This window comes from Lepidochelys kempii, chromosome 3 (assembly GCF_965140265.1).
Source record: "Lepidochelys kempii isolate rLepKem1 chromosome 3, rLepKem1.hap2, whole genome shotgun sequence".
Classification (NCBI taxonomy): Eukaryota; Metazoa; Chordata; order Testudines; family Cheloniidae; genus Lepidochelys; species Lepidochelys kempii.
Genome location: NC_133258.1, coordinates 83872887 through 83890630, shown reverse-complemented (window position 1 = coordinate 83890630; position 17744 = coordinate 83872887). Strand labels below are relative to the sequence as shown.

Below are 17744 nucleotides of genomic sequence, written 5' to 3'. Positions count from 1 at the left end.
CTTTGGTTCCCATTGAGGTATCCTCACACCCTGTATTTGACATTTTAGGAGCAACTATTAGATAAGTGGTTACACTTCTGTTGGATGGGTTATTGCAACCACCTAAGTTGATTTGTGCAACACCTTCATCAGTTCAGCCTATGTACAAAAAAAGCTGATAAATTGTACCACTTTCCCTGTGTGGGTCTTTCAGATGGTTTCACACACACACACCTCTCCTCAAATTCATTAGTGATGGAAGCTGCATTTCATAGATCTAAGAGCACTCATTCCACTCCTTCGTGGATATGTTTGGGAGAAAAATCTTTTTGTCTCTAGGTATGCGAGTGGCAAATTATCAAATTATTTCCCTGAAGAACATAGGAGATTATTGAATGCTCTTTTAATGAAAGGGTGAAGTGTGGCCAAGCATAAACTGAGTTCAGCTGTCAATTCATCAGATGTTTCAGCCATAGCGAAAGCTTCAGCTGTTTCTTTGAGGCATCAAGCCTGGTTGAGATCAGTAGGTCTTCCTCATGGGATGAGGATGAGAATTGAAGATCTCTCATTTGAAGGATACTGTCTATTTACGGTAAAGACTGATAGGTTTTAGAGAAAATGAAAAATGTGAAATCTGTGGCTAGATCTGCTCATGTTTTTCAGCCAACAAAAAGGTTGTCATCTGTTCCACTATTTAGATATCAGAGACAGTACCTACCATCTTCATCTGCATCTTACTTCTACCAAAGGAGGAATTATTATCAGCCCCAGAATCAGGGGTCAGCATCAGCAGCAGTGGAATAGGTCCTTCAAACCTTGCAACAAAGGGAAATCTCTGGCTTTATCTTTTTCTGGGCTTCAGGCGAGATCTCAGTTTTGACATGACGACAGAGGAGCTACAGACAACTCTGCTACCTGTACTGTTCCATTCAGGAATCACCTGTCCCACTTTTACCACCAATGACAGTCTATAACAGCAGACAGATGGATTCTATATATTATTTCAAGTGGTTGCTCAGTACAGTTCAAGATCTTTTCTTTTCCAACCCTCTCCCCCTACCCTTTATCCCCTTTCAGGGATTCATAGCATAAGGACCTTTTGAGAGCAAAGTTTCTCTCTCTTCTGAAATCAGGAGCAATATTAGAGATGCCTCACAAGTACAAGAGGGAAGGGGGGGGGGGTTATTTACATTTCTTCCTGATTCTGAAAAAGGATGCGGGGGTCTCTGTCCCATCTTGAATCTCAGAAAATTACATTGGTTTTGAAAGAGGTTTCATTTCCGTACCTCTGTACCTCTATCATCCCCTCCCTTTCTCTCCAGGAATTGTTTGCAGTTCTGGATCAAAAGGGTATGTATTTCCATATTTCAGTAAGGCCATCTCATCAGAAATACAGTAACTGCATTTTATGGTAGGAAAGGAACATTTCCAGTACATGGTCCTACTGTTTGGTCTGTCCACTGTGCCAAGGGCTTTTTCACAGTGCCTATCTGCAGAAGCAGCATATCTTAGAAAACAAGGAATTTTCGTATGCTCCTATCTAGATGATTGGTTATAAAAGAAAGCATTATCAAAAGAGAAGATTTTTTCTAGATGTAAATAAATTGGGAAAAAATCATTTCTATGTCCAATGTAGAGGATCCCTTTTATAGGGGCTGCATTGAACTCAGTTGTAGGCAAAGACTTTATTCTGGAAGATAAGTTTACAAAAATATGGTTGTCTAAACCTCTGCTCCATCACTCTCCGGAGCAGACTATATCCTTCTTTCTAATGATAATGGGATCAATCAATTGTTATCATCAATCACATTGGTAATCCCAGATGTTTGTCTCCAAATAAGAGTGTTGTAATATTGTTGTCAAGAATTACAAAGTGAGGTGTAAAAAGAAAAAGGAGTACTTGTGGCACCTTAGAGACTAACAAATTTATTTGAGCATAAGCTTTCGTGAGCTACAGCTCACTTCATCGGATGCATGCAGTGGAAAATACAGTGGGGAGATTTTATATACATAGAGAACATGAAACAATGGGTGTTACCATACACACTGTAACAAGAGTGATCAGGTAAGGTGAGCTATAACCAGCAGGAGAGTGGGATATGAGGGGGAACCTTTTGTAGTGATAATCAAGGTGGGTCATTTCCAGCAGTTGACAAGAACGTGTGAGGAACAGTTGTGGGGGGGGGGGGGAATAGTTTTACTTTGTGTAATGACCCATCCACTCCTAGTGTTTATTCAAGCCTAAGTTAATTGTATCCAGTTTGCAAATTAATTCCAATTCAGCAGTCTCTCGTTGGAGTCTGTTTTTGAAGTCTTTTTGTTGAAAAGAATGGCCACTTTTAGGTCTGTAATCGAGTGACCAAAGAGATTGAAGTGTTCTCCAACTGGTTTTTGAGTGTTACAATTCTTGATGTCTGATTTGTGTCCATTTATTCTTTTACGTAGAGACTGTCCAGTTTGGCCAATGTACAGGGCAGAGGGGCATTGCTGGCACATGATGGCATATATCACATTGGCAGATGTGCAGGTGAACGAGCCTCTGATAGTGTGGCTGATGTGATTAGGCCCTATGATGGTGTCCCTTGAACAGATATGTGGACAGAGTTGGCAACGGGCTTTGTTGCAAGGATAGTTCCTAGGTTAGTGTTTTTGTTGTGTGGTATGTGGCTGCTGGTGAGTATTTGCTTCAGGTTGGGGGGCTGTCTGTAAGCAAGGACTGGCCTGTCTCCCAAGATCTGTGAGAGTGATGGGTCGTCCTTCAGGATAGGTTGTAGATCCTTGATGATGCGTTGGAGAGGTTTTAGTTGGGGGCTGAAGGTGACGGCTAGTGGCGTTCTGTTATTTTCTTTGTTAGGCCTGTCCTGTAGTAGGTAACTTCTGGGAACTCTTCTGGCTCTGTCAATCTGTTTCTTCACTTCAGCAGGTGTGTACTGTAGTTGTAAGAATGCTTGATAGAGATCTTGTAGGTGTTTATCTCTGTCTGTGGGGTTGGAGCAAATGCGGTTGTATCGTAGAGCTTGGCTGTAGACAATGGATCGTGTGGTGTGATCTGGATGAAAGCTGGATGCATGTAGGTAGGCATAGCAGTCAGTAGGTTTCCAGTATAGTGTGGTGTTTATGTGACCATCACTTATTAGCACTGTAGTGCCCAGGAAGTGGATCTCTTGCGTGGACTGGTCCAGGCTGAGGTTGATGGTGGGATGGAAATTGTTGAAATCCTGGTGGAATTCCTCAAGGGCTTCTTTTCCATGGGTCCAGATGATGACGATGTTGTCAATGTAGCACAAGTAGAATAGGGTTATTAGGGGATAAGAGCTGAGGAAATGTTGTTCTAAGTCAGCCATAAAAATGTTCCCAAATGTGAAATAGTTATGGGTGAGGACAAAGTCAAAGTTCAGCCACCAGGTTTGCCGTGACATTATCGGGAATACTGTTCCTGACAGCTTGTAGTCCATCTTTGTGTGGAATGTTGGTGTAGAGGGCTTCTACATCCATAGTGGCTAGGATGGTGTTTTCAGGAAGATCACCGATGGATTGTAGATTACTCAGGAAGTCAGTGGTGTCTCGGAGATAGCTGGGAGTGCTGGTAGTGTAGGGCCTGAGGAGGGAGTCTACATAGCCAGACAATCCTGCTGTCAGGGTGCCAATGCCTGAGATGATGGGGCGTCCAGGATTTCCAGATAGAATACCCCTGGTCTGGGTTCTAGGGGTGTGTCTGTGCGGATTTGTTCTTGTGTTTTTTCAGGGAGTTTCTTGAGCAGATGGTAGTAGTTTCTTTTGGTAACCCTCAGTGGGATCAGAGGGTAATGGCTTGTAGAAAGTGGTGTTGGAGAGCTGCCTAGCAGCCTCTTGTTCATATTCCAACCTATTCATGATGATGACAGCACCTCCTTTGTCAGCCTTTTTGATTATGATGTCAGAGTTGTTTCTGAGGCTGTGGATGGCATTGTGCTCTGTATGGCTGAGGTTATGGGGCAAGTGATGCTGCTTTTCCACAATTTCAGCCCGTGCACGTCGGCGGAAGCACTCTATGTAGAAGTCCAGTCAGTTGTTTCGACCTTCAGGAGGAGTCCACCCAGAATCCTTCTTTTTGTAGTTTTGATAGGAAGGTCTCTGTGGGTTAGTATGTTGTTCAGAGGTATTTTGGAAATATTCCTTGAGTCGGAAACATTGAAAACAGGATTCTAGGTCACCACAGAACTGTATCATGTTCGTGGGGGTGGAGGGGCAGAAGGAAAGGCCCCAAGATAGGACAGATTCCTCTGCTGGGCTAAGAGTATAATTGGATAGATTAACAATATTGCTGGGTGGGTTAAGGGAACCACTGTTGTGGCCCCTTGTGGCATGTAGTAGTTCAGATAGTTTAGTGTCCTTTTTCTTTTGTAGAGAAGCAAAGTGTGTGTTGTAAATGGCTTGTCTAGTTTTTGTAAAGTCAAGCCACGAGGAAGTTTGTGTGGAAGGTTGGTTTTTTGAGAGTATCCAGTTTTGAGAGCTCATTCTTAATCTTTCCCTGTTAGCTGTAGAGGACGTTGATCAGGTGATTGTTGCGGTTCAGTGATGAGACAGAACACAGCTTTATGCAAGCAAACAGGCTGGTCAGCGGAGATGGGCTGTTCTGCCCCCCCTGCCTTCCACCTTCTCCTTTTATTATATTTCTCCCCTTAAGCATTACACACTGCTACACAAAGGAATGTATGATGTTGATTCATATGCTTAGTTACCATCCTCTATCTACTACAATCCTGGTTCTCAGGCCTTGAGCCCAGGCTAAAGAAACCTCCCACAGTTGCTGTCCAAACAATCAAGTTCTCAGGGTTCATATCTAGCCCTTGTCCTTGGATAGAGCAATGTGTGCATTGCTCCTAGGAAACAGTCAGGGTGTGCCCCGCCTGCTTCCAGGTGGAATAGCTAGACATTAACCCTTCATCTCCCCTTTTTTGTTTATTGAAGTTGGCCATCTCATGGTAGCCGCCAATTTGTTTTGTCATGCTATTTAACTCCCAGACAGACAAGGACATAACCTGGGGAGCTTTCCAGGGCAAAATTTCACAAAGTCTTAACAAGGAAGGAATACATTGTACACAGCAACAACAAAAAATAAGCCCAATGATTACAAACACAAAATAACCAAAAACTTAACATCTGCAATATAATCATCTAAAAGGGGTACACTTCTTTTACTACAATTGTAACCAGCAAAAGGCAATATAAGTATCATTCTACTAAGACAGCAAAGGGTGCCATCACTTAAATTTGCAGGAATATAATTAAAGATGCATGAACCACAAGTAAAAACCCATCCTGATGGTAGGATGATATGGCCATAATTATATGAAACATTAACAGCATGGGAACAATTTAAAAGGGATTGAGAAATTTTTTGACAGCCCAATGGCACCTTTTGGGTAACGACCAATCGAGGATCTTTTGGAGGATTGTAAGAAATCTCTCCCACATAATCACAAAAAGCAACCTGCCAGGGCAAGGAGGTGTGGCACAAAGAGTCAAATTCAGTACGGGACAAGGGGAGCACAATGGCAACTAAATCAGTGCCAGTGAGTTGCACTGCACGGTGGCGGGCTTTACGAACAAGATCAGATAGGGCATCTAAATACGGATAAATATTTCGAGGAGGGGTGGATGAAAGGTACAGCCACTCTATAATAGAGACGGCTGTATCTGTACGGGGTACAAACAGAGCCGCAGTTGGCGTATGAGGGGTGGCAAGAAGAACCAATTGTAAGGGACGGACCTCCGGGAGTCTGTCCACAAACTGCTGACTCAAGGCTGCATTGATCTGTCGAATGCAGGCAGTATGCTTTTCAGTGATGGCAATAACCGCACCCGGTGCCCGAGCTCCACGCAGGAGCTCAAACAACGGCTGCAGCATTGAAGTGGGGAGACTAAAATAGGGCCGAATCCAATTTAAATGACCCAAAATCTGTTGTAATTTAACAAGGGTTAGGGGTTGAGGTAAAATTAATTCCGGACGAACCGGAGCAGCATAGGTTTGTAAAACCTTATATCCAAGGTAGTGGTAGGGATAAGAGCGTTGGATTTTTTCTGGTGCCACTAACAGGCCATTTTGGCCGAGAATCTGAGATAAAGATTCAAGCTGTTGTGCCGTGACCCGGGGACCGCTTAGCAAAATGTCATCCATGTAATGGTAGACCTTCAGCGAAGGGTACCGGGCACGAAAAGGGGCAAGGGCCCGATCCACAAAAAGCTGACACAAGGTTGGACTATTTTGCATTCCCTGGGGCAAGACCTTCCACTGATACCTTTGAGAGGGTTGCTGATTATTATATTGTGGCACCGTAAATGCAAATTTTTCGCGATCTTGAGGGCAAAGGGGGATGGTGAAAAAACAATCTTTTAAATCTAACACACAAAGTTGATCGGTTTGAGGAATTAAATTTGGATTTGGCAAGCCAAATTGCAAGGGGCCCATAGGTTGGATGCGTTTATTTATTTCCCTTAAATCATGTAACAGCCGCCAAGCACCTGATTTTTTCTTAATAACGAACACCGGGGTGTTCCAGGGACTGGTGGAGCTCTCCAATCGCTGTGCTTGCAAATGCTGCTGCACAAGTGAATGAAGTGCTTTTAACTTTTCTAGAGGGAGGGGCCACTGGTCAATCCATACGGGCTCTAAGGATTGCCATACCAAGGGTAAGGCGGAGGGCACGGTGGGTGAGGGAGGGTTTTGGGCCATCAGATGTTAATATCGAGGGTGGTGTCTAACTTTGTAAGTAAATCACGGCCCCAAATATTGAGGTGGACAGGGAGCACAAAAGGGCGGATTGTAGCAAGGGCACGGCCTCCTGGTTTAGAGACCGTGACCCAAGACAAACTTTGGTGCCCGGGTTTGCTACCCCCAATCCCCCACAACTCTTTAGAAGGAACCGTAGGCCAACTAACCGGCCACTCCAGATCACGAATCACTGTAACGTCAGCTCCAGTGTCCACCAGCCCTGTAAAAGGAACATCATTTAAGAGAAGTGTTAACTGAGGTTTCGAGGGGCGGACTGACATTGTCAGAGCAACAAGTGGAGAAGACGCGCTGTGAGACGGCGAGTGAGACAACGTCGATCCAAAGCCTCCTCCACCCCGAGTTCGATCCTCGGCAGCTCCTCTGTTGGTGCTGGAGAGGGCCTTTCCGAGGCGACACGCTGTGTCGCATCGCCAGGAGGGGGGATGGCTGCAGGGGCGGACGGGGGCGGCGAGAGCACCAGCCTCGCGAGGGAGGGTCTGTCCGAGGCGACACGCTGTACCACGTCGCGGCAGAGGTGCCAGGCATGTAAAGCCTGCACGGGTGCCCGAGGCTCTTTGTGCAATGTCTGGCCCAATCGCTCCCAGTCCGCTAGCTTAAGGCTTCCAGCTTCAGGATACCACGGGCACTTGGCACGCACCTCCTGTAGCAGGAGAGTGAGTTCTCGAGCCGGGCAGTCATGCTGAGCCTTACGCAGCAAATACTGCAGCTCATTACGGTGTTGCACTTGCAAAGCAGAGAGGGAGCTTCCCATACTTACCACAATGAAAAATACTCACCGGGATCCACGAAGTGGATGAGTGACGCGTCTGAAACCCTTGCCGGGCGAGGTGAGTGCTGAGGGCCCCACGTTTGGGCGCCAGTTGTTGCGGTTCAGTGATGAGACAGAACACAGCTTTATGCAAGCAAACAGGCTGGTCAGCGGAGATGGGCTGTTCTGCCTTCCACCTTCTCCTTTTATTATATTTCTCCCCCTAAGCATTACACACTGCTACACAAAGGAATGTATGACGTTGATTCATATGCTTAGTTACCATCCTCTATCTACTACAATCCTGGTTCTCAGGCCTTGAGCCCAGGCTAAAGAAACCTCCCACAGTTGCTGTCCAAACAATCAAGTTCTCAGGGTTCATATCTAGCCCTGTCCTTGGATAGAGCAATGTGTGCATTGCTCCTAGGAAACAGTCAGGGTGTGCCCCGCCTGCTTCCAGGTGGAATAGCTAGACATTAACCCTTCAGGTGATTCCGCAGTTTCTTTGAGAGTGTGTGGCACAAGCTGTCAGCATAGTCTGTGTGGTAGATAGATTGTAATGGATTTTTTACCTTCAGTCCTTTTGGTATGATGTCCATCTATTTGCATTTGGAAAGGAAGATGATGTCTGTCTGTATCTGTACGAGTTTTTTCATGAAGTTGATAGATTTCCACTCCATACGGCTAAATTCAGTGCCTTGCATAATGACAGGTTTCAGAGTAGCAGCCATGTTAGTCTGTAGTGAGGTGTGACGAGTATGCATTAGAGGTTGGTAATTCCCCAGAGGGTGTTATTAGCACTGATGTTGTAAACACAAGATCAAAACATGATGAAGGACATATCATTAATACTTCCTGTGCCTTTGGTAATAGTCACTTTGGACACATCCACTCTAGGATGGGGAGGGGGTCTCATTTAAACAGTTTGCTGTTAATGGGTCATTGGTCATCAATAGAAAAGAAATTACATGTCAGTGTATTAGATCTGAGGGTCATCAGATGGGCCCGAAAATCATTCTTACCTCAGATCAAGCACAGAGCGGTTCAGGTGGTACCAGACAATATTACAGCCTTATATTACCAGAACAAACAAGGGGGACGTTCCCTTCAAGCATGCACAGATACAACAAGTCTTTGAGAATGAAAGCAGGACATTCACCCAGTGGTAATTCATATGTCAGGGGAAAACAACACCTTTGCAGATTACTTAAGCAGAATCATCAGTGGTCCCTGAAGGAGGTAGGGGTAGCAGAACTCCTCTGTTTGGGGGTGTCAAGTGCTCTTAGTGCAGTCTCTCTAGGGGTCCCAGCTTTTTCCTAACTGGTCCCCTTCAATTCATCTGCAGTTAAATCAGTCCATAAACTCTTAACTTAAATTGAGTCTATCAGCCCTGAAACTTCAGGACTTACAGTCAGCTTCTTGGTTTCACAGAGGCATCCTAGCATGGGGCTATTGCCCCACTATCCCAGACGTTTTTGCTTCTTTCCCTCTCTGTTCCCCATCCTTTATAGCTGGCTTTGTTTTCTTTATTTGTCCCAGCTGTGGGTGCATGTCTTCACAATTGGCAGTTCTGGCAGCTGTGCAGGGATGTGATCAGTCTGACTGCCTCCTCTCCCTTCTGCTTATGTACCGTATGGGGTTTGTATACCTCATTCCTATTTACATAAAGAGCAACACCCAAACCTTCATTTGCCTCACCTCACTGTTTGGGTGATAGAATTCTGGGATTGCTAGTAACAGTCTTATTCATTGGATGTACAGAAAGATCTTATTAATTCAAGAAAAGAGTCTACACATAAATGTTATGATTATAAATGGAAAAGATTTTTATTGTGGGTTAGCATAAATGAGGGGGATCCATATATTATGCCTATTCGTTGTATTTTAGAATATTTATTATATTTCAAAATGTCAGGTCTCTGTCATCTATTAAGTTGCACCTGTCCACAATTTCAGCATACCATGTTCCTGTAGATAGTAAATTGGTATTTATTCATGATGTATTTAAGAGATTCTTAAAGCATCTTAATAATCTATATCTGCTGGTGAGTGAACCTGGACCTTCTTGGCATTTAAACATAGTGCAATTAATGCAATGTTCATTTGAACCTATGGAAGATTGTACATTCTTTTATTTTTCTGTTAAGACAGCATTGATAATAGCCATCACCTCAACTACGCTTATAATCAAGTCAGAAGCCTGAATGGCAGAATGGTCAACTAGGAGGTGTTCATTACCCCCACAGTCAAAACACTTTCCAAACCTTTCACACCACGTGGACTTTAGCTAGTGGTATGAGGAATCTGCTTTCACCCACCCTCTCAATCTCTGCCATTTGGCCAGGTAGCATACTGGCCTTTGTGACCACACACTGCTTAACCAGAGAGATCTGGGCCCCTGTATCCCCCTGCCCCAAGTATTCCCTGCCATCAATTTGGACAGCCTTAACATGCTCCATAGCTGGTTCTGCAGAGACTAATCTCACAAAACTGATATGATAGATTTCAATTGATTGGGTGTTTTCTGTGTTGAGGACAGCAGAACTAACATGAGCTATTGGTTGCCTGCTTCCTCCTAGCACAGGGCATTTATTCCTCAGATCAGTGGAATTACACTGATAGCACCTTTTGGGCTCTTCTGCTTTTACAGGAGATTTGGGATGAGGGTTAGAGGAATGTTTTTGGGTAAGTGAATGTTTAGGCTCCCAGCCCCTTTCTCTCTTCCCAGGGGTAAAATGGGATCCTCCCTTTCCACCAGTTTTAAACCCCTCTTTCTGTGGCCTGCACTCAATAGACGCCTCATTCTGTTCGAAGGCATCAGCTAAAAAAGCCATCTCATCCACAGATTTTACATCTTTGTCCCACAGACACTGCTTTACATCAGCCTTACATATGCTTAGGAAATACTCTTGAGCAACAAGATCCAACATTCCCTCAAAACTCGCCACCTCTTTACCCCTCACCCATTTTCCCAACAAATCTTTCATTTTGTTTATATATTCCCCATTACTCATACCAATATCCCTCTTAAGATTCCTAAATTTAACTCTATATGTTCCAGGGGTAATCTTAAAACTTCACAAAACAGTATCTTTAAATTTACAATAGTCTAAAGCATCTTCAATAGACAGTTCATTGAATACATTTCGAGCTTTACCAGTGAATTTTGCAATCAGGGTAGGAACTCTTATCAGGGATTTCATGTATTACACACAGCCTTTTGAAGGTAGTCAGATATTCAGCAATATCATCCTCCTTACTGTATGCAGGACATAAGTGGTCCCACTTGTGGATTTTTGGGACTTGTTGGGGTCGGGGGCTTCTGGTTCTGCTTCTCTAGCAGGTCCAGCTGATGTTCTCTCTCTCTTTCTCCTCTCTATCTTTCTTTTATTTCCAGTTCTTTCAGTTGCAATCATCTCTGGTGCTCCCTCTCCTTTTCTGCAGCTTCCAGTCTGGCCAGCTCTAGTTTTGAAGCTGCCTCAATTGTAGTCATTTTTCTGCTTTCTTGTGCTTATTTCCCTCACCCAAAATAAACAGAAAATAACAAAACGGTGACCTCCTCCTGACTGTTCTTAGCCACTGCACTTAAGACTCACTTAAAATTACAAATATCAGTGCTTAAAGCATGAACTTCACTTGGAGTAACAAGCTATACATACACCCTGCTTGTTGTGCCACTCTGATGTTTCCCTCTGGTGTTATCCGGACCGGTGATATGCTAGGTCACTCCAGTCTTTTACTCTGGGAGCCAGCCTTACCCTGTTCTACTTTGAGAACCCCCACTCCTGGGCTGTTCATGCACAGCCTCTGGCACATAAGCTGCTCCTTGGATTTTGCAACCGAATGACACTAGCCAATATCTCCGGTCCCAGACACAACCGTAGGAACCTCCATCTTGCTGGACACTGCAAGCTTATATGAGTTTGTCAGTTTAACAAAGAAATTGGTATGTACCAGGCTTGTTATCCCCAGGGAAGTCTCTGAGATGCTTCAAACCAAATGCACTGCTTCAGGTAGATTAAACAAATAAATGTATTAACTATAAAGATAGATTTTCAGTGATTATAAGTCAAAGCACAACAAGTCGGATTTGGTCAAATGAAATAAAAGCAAAAGGCATTCTAAGCTGATCGTAACACTTTCAATGCCCTTACAAACTTAGAAGCTTCTCACCACAGGCTAGCTTGTTGCTCTTCAGCCAGGCTCTCCCCTTTGATCAGCGCTTCAGTCACTTGGTGGTGATGTCTGTAGATGGAGGTGGAAGAGAGAGGAAGAGCATGGAAAAGTCTCTTCCTTTTATCATGTTCTTTCTTCCCTCTTGACTTTGCCCCCTGCTGCCCCCTTTAGGGTCAGGTGAGCATTACCTCATTGTAGTCCCTAACTGACCAAGGGAAGGGGAGTGACTCATTCGAGGGTCCAACAGATCCTTTTGTTGCTGCGTAGGCCAGTGTCCTTTGTTCCTGTGAGGCTGAGCTAAGTTTGTCCCATATATGCCCTGATAAGGTGTGAACTGCCTCTCTGCTCTTGGGGAATTTTTACCTGGTTTTGTTTCAAGCCATGAGGACACATTTTCAGCCTCGTAACTATATACATGAAATTACAACCTATAACATTACTATAACAACAATGCTCAGTGCATCATGAGCCTTCCGAAGACACCCGACATGACAAACTTTGCATTGGATACCACACAATCATTTTATAAGGATGAACACGGGGGTGCAGGGTGTTCCCATGAGGTACAGAACATCACAATGCCTAAGGTGATTTTCATCTTGATCAGTCTATAAATTTACCAGTGTTTTACCTTAAATCTCACCGCCAGGATGGTGAGGCTAAATTACATACATTGATTGGATGCTAAAAGGGCCGTAGCTTACTACTTATGAAGCATTTCAGACAATCACCCAATCTCTTGTAAGGAGAAAAACAAAGGCAAAATGCAAATATTTTGTCAGTGTGTAAACACTTTCCAAATGGGGACCATGTATTAAAGAAGCATACAAGCTAGGGTATCCCTGTTCCTGAATAGGTTAGGCCACATCCTTCCAGAGTACAGGTAGCCTCTGTGGGGTTTACAAGATACAGTTCTCTAATAGAGCAACTTACAATTCATACACAGAGTTCAATTAATACTTTCACTATACACCACTCATTAGACTTAGGGCTCAAAGATTTCTATAACACCCTAATGTGTTGTGCATTAATTGGCCTGTGTAAACATTGCTGGTGCACTTTAACTTAGTGCTTCTTAAAACAGTATTATGTTAAAGCACACTAAGGCAGCCTTTAGTGCATACCAGCAGAGCCTATATTGACCATTTAAACATGCAACACATTAGTGTGCTTTAGAAATCACACCCACGTAGAACACATTCCCCCACCATGTATACAAGCCTTTAGAGTCTAGATCAGATGCAAAGTTTGGGAAAGCAGTACTTCAATCCTTGTTCAGTTAGGATTCTGTATCCCACCATCCTGGATGAGATGTACCGCTTCTTAATCTATCCCACAAATGGAATATGTAGAGTCCATCTTGAAGAACTCCAGTTACAGGTAAGTAACCTTCATTTTTGTATGGACTGTAGACAGAACATGCAAAGTTAATCAAATTAATGTTGCTGTGGGGGTCTAACTGTTTGACTGACTTTTTGCATTAAATTCTCAGCTGCAAATTTACACTAAATTAGGTTCTTACTTTTTATTTCCTTTGTGGTTCTTTTTCCTCTAAAAAAATAAACAGGGGACATACTTAAAGGAATTTAGGAAACAAATGCTTACAAATTTAACAGCACTGCTCCAAATCTGTGCCAAGATAAAGACTATGATGCAAATTATTTTAACATAGAAACATAAGAAAATGTACATATTGCATTTGTTCATGATGCAAGTTTCAGTCACTTATAATGTTCTGAATTATTTTTTCAAATGTATCAGGATTATGAATCTTCATTGAGGACTAACTACATGTCATGTTTGATACTTTAACATTCAGACATTTTTGGGTTAGTGTAATTTTACTCTGAAAAGTGACCATAAATGGCATTATAGGACTTCCTGTTTATTTCTTGGATCCTTCCTTCTTTTGCATAACCATCAATAATAAAGGTTCAGCAGGCCAAATTATGCCTTTAGGTACATCTGTGTGATATGAAACGTAGTAAACAATTTTGTTGATGATGCACAAGACCTAGTAGAATCAGTTCACTCTTAGCTGTGTTGGCTCTTCAGAGCTAACATAAGTGAAAACACCGCAAAAATGATTTTTCACTGAAGTTATCAGATAAGACTGAATATGTACAGGCACCAGATCTGTGGAGTAAGAAAGTATAAGTTGTACATAGCCATTCTTCAGAGTAGGGCACATTTTAAGTGCAAAAAAAGTTGCAGAAATATTATCCCCCACCTTCTTTTTACCCTTCTTGCCTTACTCAGAAATAGCAGAAAGGTTTTGCTCAAACTTGCTGTCAAGGTTCCTTCCCCACTCTGAACTCACAGATGTGGGGACCTGCATGAAAACCTCCTAAGCTTACTTTTACCAGCTTAGGTTAAAACTTCCCTAAGGTACAAACTATTTTACCCTTTGCCCTTGGACTTCCACTGACACCACCAAACTTTATCTGGGTTCCTGAGAAAACGTAGTTTGGAAACGTCTTTCCCCCCAAAATCCTCCCAACCCTTGCACTTTTAATAGAAGTAAAAAAGAATTACCTCTGTAAAATCAGGATGGTAAATACCTTACAGGGTAATTAGATTCAAAACAGAGAGAATCCCTCTAGGCAAAACCTTAAGTTGCAAAAAAGACACACAGACAGAAATATTCATTCTATTAAGCACAGCTATTTTCTCAGCCATTTAAAGAAATCATAATCTAACACATACCTAGCTAGATTACTTACTAAATTCTAAGACTCCACTCCTGTTCTATCCCTGGCAAAAGCATCACATAGACAGACACAGACCCTTTGCTTTTTTCCCTCCTCCCGGCTTTTGAAAGTATCTTGTCATTTTGGTCAGGTGCCAGCGAGGTTACCTTTAGCTTCTTAACCCTTTACAGGTGAGAGGATTTTTCCTCTGGCCAGGAGGGATTTTAAAGGGGTTTACCCTTCCCTTTATATTTATGACACTTGCTTCAAAAAATTAACTGTAACCTGAAATGAAGGATGTGAAGTTTTAGTCCCACAAAAACTTTATAGAAACTCATGAGCAACTCATATAAAAGGTTTAAAATAGCCTTACTCATAAATACAAATATATTTAATATGAAGGAAATCAGTTAAAGGGAACAATTATAATATATCAGTAATAGTGGGAAATACATTACATGCTGCCCAGTGACTTTAAGCAGGTTTGTGTTATAGCACATAGCACAGAGGCCCTGATCCTGACTTATTACAAAGAAATAATAACAGGACATGTATTTCATTGCATTTTGTTATGTGAGTAATGGCAAAGTCATTCTAATTTTAATAAAATATGTCTTTTTTTCATTTTAAGGGTACTGGGAAGAAAACATTAGCTAAAAAAATAGCTCAGTTATGGAAATGCACACTGATCGAAGGTAAATATCAACTGTAATCACAACACTATAATACTTCTTATTTTAGCTTTCTTTATGTTCCCTGAAATTCTAAATAGTACATTAATGACCACAGTGAAGATCATTGGTATGGGCAAGCTGTGATAATTTTTCAGGAAACATATCATTGCTGAACGTGGCAGATGCATCTGCCTTTTAGCTTCATGGGTGCTAAACAAGTCAGTTTTCTCCTCTTTTTCAGGAGGGAATATAACACCTAATGACCAAAGTAGGGCCCAGTCCTGTAAGATGATCTACAAGAGCAGATCCATATGTTTATGTGGAACCTGGTTGAAGTCTGTGGTGGGTCCACATAGGCACAAGGGTCCAACTGTATGGCTCAGCTTACAGGATCAGGTAGTGTCTTTCTTTGTTCTGTGTTTGTACAGTACCTAGCACAATGGGTTGCTAGTCTGTGAGTTGGGCTCCTCAGCACTTCTGCATTATAAATAATAATAAAAGCAAATTTGTGCTATTATCCTAACAGTACCAAGCCCCCACCAAAAAACATCCTAAGGGTCACTTGAGGCAGTGGGGTTGTCCAATCTTGCACCCTTCAGCAGGTCCACAGGAATAGGAAATACCCCTTTGATCTCCTGCTCTCTCCAGCTCTACCTTCCTCACTTCCTCTCCCTGAAGATCTCTAAAGGTTTGCAGGAGCAGAGCCTATCATTGGAAATATTCTCTTTTGTTCCACTGTCAACTGATTGCTGAGGAGGCATGTCATTTTGAGACATCTCAGCAAGAAAAAGGGCTAGAGACTCATATACAAAAAGAATAAGCTTAGGTCTCCAGCAGCTTTTTGTTGTTTTATACTAAGTTTGCTGGAGCAGATATTCTGTAGCAAAGGAAGGAGGTTTATGATTGGTTTTGCTATAAAGTGGCCAAAAAAGATAGAATAGTTTTTAAACTCTGGTGAACACTTGTACTTTAGGATGTAATTCAAGAATCCTTTGTTCAATTCACTTAAATTTTGCAGAAAAAATGTTGCCTCTGCCCCATATATATCCTACAAATTGAGAGACTGATGTAACTCTTTAAATTAAATTAAAAATGGGGGAAGGCTAAATCGGCTTATAACAATCTTAACTGTAGAAAAGTTATTTTAAACAACTCTTTCATAGAATATCAGGATTGGAAGGGACCTCAGGAGATAATCTAGTCCAACCCCCTGCTCAAAGCGGGACCAATCCCCAATTTGAACCAGATCGCTGAATGGCCCCCTCAAGGATTGAGCACACAACTCTGGGTTTAGGAGGCCAATGCTCAAACCACTGAGCTATCGATTCCCCTTCTTTGTTTATGTTAATAATAATATCCATGATTAGGCGGATTTTTTTTCATGGACTATGCATGTTCAGTAAATCTTCTTTTTGAATAAACAGATTTCAATTTTTGTGTTAGCTATTTCCCTTGTAAATCTCAATTTGTTTCTAGTGCATTAATTAGAATATATGGAAGCCCTCTGGTGGCCAAAAAAACCTTGAGATTTTGTGGCGACTAGAGGCTTTATAACATATCAAATAAAATGTCTTTGTCACATTTTGAAGGCTTTAAGTTCAAATCATGCTAAAATTTCTGTTTTAATAAAATCTCTTAACTTTATTTCCCTCAATGCAAATATAGATTAAGTCATCCCACTTTTTTTAATACAAAGACATCTGATCTAAATAATTTCACATGTGAGGGGGAAAAAACAGAATAAGAATTTTTTCAGCTACAGAAGGATCAGCCCTCTTCTCTGCATGTGGAACTTCCCTTGACTTCAGCAGGTCTTCTATATGTGGAGGGTTTGCAGGATTATCCCCTGAGGCTCCACCCCATCACTGCAGTTCATAAAGCCATATGTAGGAGCTTTGAGGGGATATCAAACTAGCACTGTCTTGTTTAATTTGACCATTTAAAAGGTAACCTTTTTCTCAGCTGCCTACTTTAAAACTGACATCTTTGTGTGGTTGAACTGTTTTCTTTTTGGAACTTGACTTCTTAATATGTGAAATGTTTTTGGGCTCAAAGATTCAATGCCAGATTTCACAGTATTGTGACAAAGTTCCTGCTCTACCTTGGTGGGTCTTGCACTTATTGGCGGATTTGCTTGCCTTGGAGCTTCACAGCTACTCCGGGTTCCAGCCCAGGGCCCTGTGGAATGCAGCTGTCTAGAGTGCCTCCTGGAACAGCTATGCGACAGCTACAACTCCCTGGGCTACTTCCCCATGGCCTCCTCCCAACACCTTCTGTTTCCTCACCATAGGACCTTCCACCTGGTGTCTGATAATGCTTCTACCCCTCAATCCTCCAACAGTCCATGTTCTCGCTCGTCGCACCTCTTACTCCTCACACGCACACCACAAACTGAAGTGAGCTCCTTTTTAAAACCCAGGTGCCCTGATTAGCCTGCCTTAATTGATTCTAGCAGCTTCCTGGTTGGCTGCAGGTGTTCTAATCAGCCTGTCTTAATTGTCCCCAGAAGGTTCCAGATTGTTCTGGAACCTTCCCTGTTACCTTACCCAGGGAAAAGGGACCTACTTAACCTGGGGCTAATGTATCTGCCTTCTTTCACTCTCCTGTAGCCATCTGGCCTGACCCTGTCACATTATGCGCAAATAAATTTGTTAGTCTATAAGGTGAAAAAAAAAACCTTCCCTATTACCTTACCCAGGGAA

At 42.5% G+C, this 17744-nt stretch overlaps 1 protein-coding gene across 1 annotated transcript in view; it reads left to right on the top strand.

Annotated features, from left to right (window-relative positions):
* AK9 (adenylate kinase 9) overlaps positions 1-17744 on the top strand; it is a 239389-nt gene that overhangs the window by 5447 nt on the left and 216198 nt on the right. The window contains 1 exon segment of the mRNA XM_073336992.1: positions 15000-15063. Within this exon segment, the coding sequence (XP_073193093.1) occupies positions 15000-15063 (64 nt within the window).